Source organism: Ptychodera flava, chromosome 1, assembly GCF_041260155.1.
Source record: "Ptychodera flava strain L36383 chromosome 1, AS_Pfla_20210202, whole genome shotgun sequence".
In the NCBI taxonomy this organism is placed as follows: Eukaryota; Metazoa; Hemichordata; class Enteropneusta; family Ptychoderidae; genus Ptychodera; species Ptychodera flava.
Genome location: NC_091928.1, coordinates 23,167,027 through 23,175,944, shown reverse-complemented (window position 1 = coordinate 23,175,944; position 8,918 = coordinate 23,167,027). Strand labels below are relative to the sequence as shown.

Here is an 8,918-nt window from a genome sequence, read left to right as displayed (position 1 = left end):
CAAGAACCTTTCTAAGCCATTCAGTGATATTCACTATATACATACCTCCTGTAAAACTAATCCCATGAAAACCTTATCCACTTCCGAGCTTTACAACAACCCCCACAAGTAGTAGACGAAACAAGTATTCCAAGAAGTTTGAGAGTCCGAATATCTGTGCTAAAGGCGTATTTTACCTTAACCTTAAATTAATTTCAATTATCTGATCAAGACGTTAAATAAAATAACTCGAATTTTGCATTAAGATGCCTGTGATTCAGAGTTCAGACTTTGAAAATGTTTAACAATGAAAACACACACACACAGATCAGTGCTCATCTTTTTCAATTATTTTATTTATGCAAATGCGAAGTACATGAATCCAGCTTTCACGATACAAAAAAGTTTAATGAGGTCAAACTTTGACAATACAATTAAGGAGATAAATTCAACATTTTAACGACCTTTAAAACGATGATCACAGAATTAAATCAAGAAGAAACATCGGGGTACCTGAAAATTGCAGTAACATTTTCCGAAGAACATTCTTGCAAAAGTGTGTACAACAAAGTGAGTCCCTGTAATACGATTCAAACTCAAACGTACTTGTGCGATAGAACAGAGCTTTCAAACTGTGGTCATACACGTGTTAATATACACGTATCACGAACATAAATTCGCGATAATAGAAACTGCCACAAACGAAAATTAAAGAATTCTCCGACAGTCACTGCTTAAAATCACACCACTGTCGTTCACATTCAGTAAACTCTTGTTGGCGCTAAGCAACATGACTGCTGAAATTGCATGTTGCCATTTTCAGAAGACAAATGGTGTATCGTATGTATATATCGGCTGTGTCTTATTAAAAACCAGACTGGCATATGCTTTGAGATTTTGCACTGTTGTCCGCACTTCAGCACAATGAAGCGCCCTCACATGTTCAGATATTATTGTACTCAAACATGGCGTATTGCTTTTGTTTTCATCATGTAGGTGTTTCAAATAAAATCTTCGATATTGATAGCAGGAAATTAGGTTGATATGCTCTGGCTGAATCTGTGGACATGTTTTTTACAACGTAAACTACTTTTTCTTGGTCATGAGCCAGTTTACACGATAAAAAGTCTCCTACTGGCAACATCATGCTATTGGTCTCGATCGACAATTACTAAATTAGGTGTCAATGATTTCCTAAACTTAGTCAAATCTTATTTATCGGTATCAGAGCACTACTCTTTGCACTAACTTTGGTCCGTGTGATAACACTAATTTGGATGAAAACACTTTCAAAAAATATACTTTTTCTCATAAAAAGAGAACAATCATGGTTTTGCATAGAGGTTAGAAAACAGAGTTAGAATAAAAGAACAACAAACTGACAATTGAAGATATCAAAAAAAAACTGTACAGTATTTACAAACGAGACCTGTATAAAACCTTCGTCGATATTGATGGACTTAAGGGGTTCACCTGAATTTATGAAGGGCTAGAGCTGCAGAGACATACTTATCATGTTGGAAGTAAGTTCATCCTTGTAGCTCCACTAACTGTAGATTTTGTTGTATTTTCTATATATGTTTCTCTGGTTGTCAAATACAGTTTCTTGATCTACTCTCAAAATCATGTCGAAATGAATAGTGTTAGTCTGGATAAGTCTTATGTCCAATGTAAACCTGAACTAGAATCCATTTGTCGACAATGAGGTTGCATATTGAAGGTGTTTGAAAGGCTAGTAATTTGTATTTCAAACATACTTTGGGGAGACTTGGAATACACTCGTATTGAGAAAAGTTAAAATACAATCAATGTTCTAGTAACTGTTGCCCTTTCATTTTCACAAAAGGTAAAAGAGCTTTCTACAGTAATCCACAGTTTAAATACCTATTTGGTTGTTGTCAGGTGGTAGGTTTGTGTCGCAAAATGACAGTGTCATAAAACATGTATCTTTCGTACAGTCACTTATATTTCAGCAATCACAACAAAATACAGAGTAACTGCGACCAATGAATTTTTCACATGTTTGGGTAAATCATAGATTTTGCGTGTTTTGGGGAAAACTCTGCATGGTAGATGTAATTGTTGTTGACAGTATATGTGCAGACGGTAAAGTATGGTTATGTAAATTTCTGAACCAAGTCACCTCTACAAACTGACAACAAAATAATTGGCTAGTTACTCAGAAGATCCTCATATTAAGGCACAATTATCGTATTTGGTAGCTTAAGCTAGCATTGAGTAAAGAAAATACAGTATAATGCACATTACAATGGTTTCAAGTTCCAAGAGATCGTAGAAAATGGTATACACTTATGGATTATCAATATCGTAAACAGCAACAATTAACGTTTAAGTGTAATAATGGCTAACATGCAAATTGTTGTACTCTGACCTGAGGATCCTCTTGAATACCTTGCTCCAATTATTCTTACATTTTGTGCCTTAAGTCCATCTCGCGACTGACGTCAGAACTCAATCACCAGGGGTGACTGTGGGGGCTATAAAACAGCAACCCACTCACATTGGATAAAGCTAAAAAATATAAAAAGAGAGAAAAGGCTACATTTTATGTGGTTTTATTACAAACATGATAAATATAATCGTTATTTTGCTTTTTTTCTCAGCATGCATTTTCGTAAACAAAATGGGTATCGAATACCAGAAATAAACATGTCCCTAAGAACTGTGAACTTTGAACTGCATGTGTCAAATATGGCGGCCGCTTAGGTTCGCCGCCTCGCTTTCACTATGAAGCAAAGTAATCAACATGTTATTGACTACCAAGTGTCGTAGAAAAGCTTGGTAAACTAACCCTGTGAGAATAGCTTTACAAAGATGGCTGATTTATCTTAAGCCAAAAATTTACATAAATATAAAAAGGACTCATTCAAACCGACAAATTCTGTCAGAAGACAGTTGAACATTTCGTAACGTTCTGTGAGAACTTGTCAAACCACCATTGTGCAGAGCAGGAAGTACATGTATTCAGAAAAGTTTGTTAAATAAATTCTTAAAATTTCAAAATTCACATTATTTTCCATATGCGCCAATCATATTAATGGTTGCAATTGTGTGGTGCTCTAATGCCGCACAGTGTTCTTTGGCCCGCAATCTCAGAGCTGCGATACTATTGCTACGCCTTTCCGTGTCATTCCCCATCTCGCCGCTGAGATTTTGTGGAGCCGGCACACCAGCAGTCGGTGAGGGCGCTAGGTGGTTTAAGTGATTAGCAGGGGTAGCAACTCCCATGAAACTCGGTAATGTTGTGTGTGGTGACATACATGATGTGTGAGGGTGACCCGCCGGTACCGCGTTCGCCACGTTGACATTGACGCTGCTTGCCATCGTTGACATTGGTGAGATTGCCGGCCATGGTGAACTTTGAACCTGGAAGGAAATATAAGAACAGGGTCAAGATGTGTCAGTGAGTACCTTAAAAGAGATGAATGGAAATACATATTAATACGGAATAAGGTATAGGTTTCTGCCTATGTTACTGTGTTTACAATGTTTACAACTAATTTACAAGGGGAGTAAGTGACACCTTTTCATGATACTTTGATATTTTTGATTGTGTGAGAAGTTACATGATAAAACTGACCGTAGGAAAATTTAATTGTCGGCCAATAACCTGAAAAGAATGTCTCGAAATGACAAATATTGTTTATTGTTACTGCCCTGAAAAGTAATTTTAGCGTATTAGCATATAACATCTGTTACCCAGACCTTGAATTTTCCAGTAATGGCTAAATGTGATGATAGGGGGTCAGGAAAAGCACTGTTTGCTGCATTTACTGAACTTGAAAAATATTTTGTTCCGGGGTCTAAAACTAAATGAAGATATGTACATAAGTTGTAAGAACGGCTTCACAAAGTTTATGAATCAGGCTTTTGGGAGAGGTTATAGGTCTTCTGTTTCCAGTTAAGTCGGTATAATAGAGAATTATTAACAATAGTGTTATTAGAAGTAAAACCTTTAACTCTAAATGCCAACCATTTGATTTTTTCGTCAAAACTCTATTAATAGTCACAGAATTAAAGAACACAATACAATATTTTCTGATCTTGATGATTAAATTAACATCTCAGAAAAATAAGATTTGGATATCTGTACAATTATGCAAAATATGCAACGTTGAACACACCATTCCCTTCAACACAAAAAAGAAAACATAACAATTGAATATTCCTCAAATCACTTCGCACTATTAACCTATATTGGCATCATCTTGAACATTACAGGAAAGATTAACAGGCAGGGAGATGGGAACATAGATGGGTTCAGAGAGAGAGAGAGAGAGAGAGAGAGAGAGAGAGAGAGAGAGAGAGAGAGAGAGAGAGGGAGAAAGAAAGAGAGACAGACAGACAGAGAGAGAGAGAGAGAGAAGGCAGAGAGACAGAGAGAGAGAGGATCACAGTCTGTTTACCTGAGCATATCCCTCGGCTCTTGGTGTAAATGTCATGTCATAACCATTTCCATTCATGCCAGGAGGGCGCACTGGTAACTGTCCGAATCGTTCACGCTTTCGCCATTTCGCCCTCCTGTTTTGAAACCACACCTTTGACAGAAATAGTAGAGATACAACTTCATTAATTATATGCTACCACAGATCACTCCTTGACAAAATGCTGTTTATAAAGCACATCTAGAAATGAAAAAATTAGTGTTTTTCATTTATATAAGGATTAATTTCTTTTTGTCTTAAAATTTACAAATTCCACTTTTCATTGGCCTAGGCGAATGTGGCTGTACACTTGGTCACAGAAGTGCATATGTTACGTCGGAAGATACGCGCGCCCTCTAGCGAGTGTGACAGAAATTCTTTTCCTCGGATAAATGACGTAGCCTGCAGTGGAGGGTTGCTTCCAGCGCTTTTTTGTCTTCCGGTATGAATGAATAAGTTTTATAGCCCTGCCGTTAAAATGTTCAACTTTTCCTTCCCAGGTATTGTCCCTTTCATAAAGCAAAATAACCAGACGAGTTTTGCTCATGTTTCCTGTTGGTAGAACTCACTGAAGACGAAGGTGCCAGAGCAAACCAATGAGCTAATACCATAAAATGATTGTTGCCTTCTTTGTACAAGCGTAAGAAAGAAATATTGGCTGGGCAGAAGTTCAAATCGTGTAAGGACGACAATGCCAGTCATACATATTGTCTGATATCATACGAGATGATTTCAAGAGGCAATAGCTGTAACTGTTCGTAAACATTTCCATTACATTTAACCTTGTGAGTGTGAACATTTTTCTTTTTTTCTCTGTAGAGTGTGTTGAAATACAAATATTAGAATGTTTTTGTTGGAAATGAATTCTAGTACGGACCAAAATTCACAAAATTCAGTTATGAACTACGACATTGGGAAATTTACGAACTCATAGACGCTGTGATGAAAGGCTGGACACTGGAATTCTAAAGGGACCGGTTCTTTATCGGCTTAATCTACAAGCAAAGTGACTAGCTGTGCAAAACTTTCAAGGAAGAACAGAGGACTATAATCTCATAAATAGTTCATGTAAACAGCCACTAATGCGAGTACCAGGGATTGAGAACTGCCCCTTTAACTTATTCCATTTTGTGACGGTAGAGCAAGAAACAAATAGAGTGAAAATGATGGTAAGTACATGTACGTCAACGGTCACAGCTAATGGGTTTGTGAAGCCTGGACCATTAATCAGTAATGTCTCCAGGGACATTAATATTGTTGTCGTAATATCTAACTGTCAATCACAAATATTTTTTTCTCGGCATATTATAGTTTACACACCACGAGGAGGTCCTGCGTGGCGGGCATACCCATCGGGTCACAGGTTAGGGACCCCCTCGGGTGCAGGTTGGCACAAATTGTCCCTGCCTAATTTGTTTTGTTTTGTTTGATAACACGGGGCTATGTTTAGGATACAATTTCCGTTGAGGAATTCAGTCCCATCTGTTAATTAAGGGTTGAACGCGATAGTCAATGTTTGACGTGCCAGTCACGTGACAAGATACCCAGGAGGGGGGTCAAGTGCGAAGCAGAACTGATAGAGAGCTCTTTAGCAGGCCACAAACAAACGGAAAAGAATCAGAAGTTTATCATTTAACCGGAATTCGCTCTTTTTGTATATTTCTAAATGTTCTGTTGTGACTTGGGTGGCTATCCAAAGAACCTGACTCAAGAGCCCCATGATTATGAAGCTAATATTCAACTTATTCTCGAAGAATATTGATTGGAAACGAACCAACGGCGTTGCCAACATAAAATTTCGGTGAGAAAGGTGCACGTGTGTGTTAAGTTCATTGTTTTTAGTGGTTAATTTCAATGATACATGCATTTTTCATGTTACATTCTCTGCCCTGGTGAAGAGTCGGTGACGCACAGTACCATAGCATCCATTGAGAATTTTGAATGTTAGTATTCAGTTATCAATGACAAGCCACGTCGAGGATCACACTGCTCTACACTTAGTCTACATAATGAAGCAAAGTGAGACCCAGTCGTTACAACTTATCGATAAGTATTTTACCATTCTCAGAGCGGATTCGTTTCAACCGGATCGTTCTAACGGGTGGGACATCCAGCAAACTTTTACAGCAATGAGTGTACCGAGGGACTAATTTTGGCACTTTACGGCTAATGTGACGCACAGGACGATAAATGTTCTGTAGGTTCAGCGCAACCTAGACCTGAAGACACTTCTCGTCTGTATTCCCCTCCCACGGTTGTTGACATTCTTCAAGTGGTCGGGGGGGACGTGGCATCTTTCACTGGGCGACGAGGAGTTTTGTTTATTGCATTTCAATGATGGGTCACTGAAAAAATATATCCCAGCGAGGTGGAATTTCACACAAAAAAACGCAAGCTTCGCTCTTTCGCTCGGGTGATCAACTTCACAGCGGAGAGCCGTGGATAAGCTGACAGGAACATCATTGAATAGTACGCGGGGTTTGTGATGAAGTCGATGCTGTACGGTTGCAGAGATGTTATGAAACCCGACGGCCCGAGTCGCAGTTTAATTTGTACATAACAAGGTCGACGGGCGGTCAGAAAACAATCCCACTTCATAAAAACAGTTGCCAACATATCCGCTGGTGTGTGTGGGAGAGACTGGCGTAATACCCTGCCCTCGCGAGCTGCTGAAAATTGCACTTATTTTCAGAACGCGTTATTAGCAAGTCACAAAAATCCAGGCCGTCGCCAATTTCAATCGAATTAGGACGACTAAAATCGGATTTTACTGTGAAATTGGAGCCGTCACTTCTACGGAGCCAGTACACGCATGGGAACGTTGCTATCTGACCGTGAAGGACGGACCCTTAAAACTCAGGCGATTGTGTCTTTTGATTCCAATATATTTATTTCTCTTGGCAAAACAAAATATTCTGTACGGTTGAAATGCCAAAGATTCAATAAAGAAATACAACCTGTATATATTTAGTGCCTAAAGTTATCGCTGACGACTGCATCGTTGACGACTGCATGCTTTTCTAGAATTAATTTGTGGACAATAACATGGCAGATATTTGTACAAAATGCGGTGTGCTGCTGAGGCAGATACAATGGTATTTCAACATACTGATGAAGGACAGAATAACATTTTGTAGAATTCCCGATACTTTTCTACAAGAAGACACGTACATTACGTTAAAATACAAAATATTGCCTCTTTAAAAATTGATTCGCTATCCACCGGACGGGACACAGCAACACTGGGGGTTAGAGTGGACCGACTGGCACTTCGGTGCCCGGGACTTCGAAACTCGTCTTCGCAATCGAAACAATACCAAATAAATGTCAACGAATGAGAGCCATCAAAACGTCATCACATACACATATCATCAATCATATATCGCCTAGAGAGGGCGTGGCTGTAACTTACCAATGGATTGTGTCGCAACAAGTTTTGACAACGTGGTGCATCGCGTTGATATACATGTTATCTTGAAAAGTTTCACTGAACTCAGATAAAGAGAGTCACTTAAAGGGCCAATAGCTGTACCTTTTGGTGTTTTGTTGGTCAATTCAAGTTCTTGTTCTACTCTCCGGAGCATGTTAAAACGCCTACTATTCAGCTTGTCTACAGGTGTAAAACGCATTTTGTTGTTTACATTTGAATTCTAGTCCGAACCAGAATTTACAAGTCTACAATATCAATGAAATTTACACATGTACAGGCTGAGCTGACCAGCTGCATAATCTGTAACTCAACGTGCTTTGGAGTGTACAACAAGAAATTGTAGCCGACATTACGAACAAAAATAACAGAAAATCGTCAAAAGTTACTGTTCCTGGCCTTCCAACAAATTGAGAACGTTATTTGGGTGAGATATCCTAACAGGTGGGGTTTGTATCCTTGATTGGTTTTCTGAATCGATGGCGACGTGAAGACTGAAATAAATATTAAGAAATCGATGACGTAAATAAAGAGACCTGTGATCGTTAAGACAAGCATCTGCATCTGATATCAAGACGATAATAATGAACGCTGACACTGATAAAATGACCGTTGCACGTCAACTGTGTCGTGGATTGTTCGCTTTCCAGAGTCATCGTCGCTTCCTTTTCAAATTTTTGGATATTTTTGTTCCACTCAACAACTATGCCGTGTTGTTCTACTTAATAACACATGCTTGATTTCCTGTCATCACGACTCTACTCGCTCCCTGCTTAAAGGTGACTGCAAACTAAGTGCTCCGATGACATAATTTATGGTACATACCAGAAATTAGGTCGTCGGTTTATTTACATGATGTTATGTACATACGCAAATTTTGAGTAGAGCCCCAATGATTGATAATACAGCGTGTTTCAGTAAACGGAACAGCATATATACCTTTTACTGAGAAAAAAAGTAACGGAAATAATTTGGAAAAAATACCAGCAACTTTTTCACTTCAATTGTGCGATCGCACCGATGAATTATTCACCCGTCATAATATCAATGGTGGTACCAATCCAAGG

General features: G+C 38.7%; 1 protein-coding gene across 1 annotated transcript in view; it reads right to left on the bottom strand.

Annotated features, from left to right (window-relative positions):
* Nucleotides 1–314: 314 nt before the first annotated feature.
* Nucleotides 315–8,918, bottom strand: part of LOC139133269 (homeobox protein aristaless-like 4) — a 34,064-nt gene continuing 25,460 nt past the window's right edge. Inside the window, exons 3-5 of the mRNA XM_070699800.1 lie at nucleotides 4,407–4,538; nucleotides 3,261–3,366; nucleotides 315–2,511 (exon numbers count right to left, since the gene is read on the bottom strand). Of these exons, the coding sequence (XP_070555901.1) occupies nucleotides 2,456–2,511; nucleotides 3,261–3,366; nucleotides 4,407–4,538 (294 nt within the window). The 3' untranslated portion in view covers nucleotides 315–2,455. The remainder of the gene's footprint in view (nucleotides 2,512–3,260; nucleotides 3,367–4,406; nucleotides 4,539–8,918) is intronic.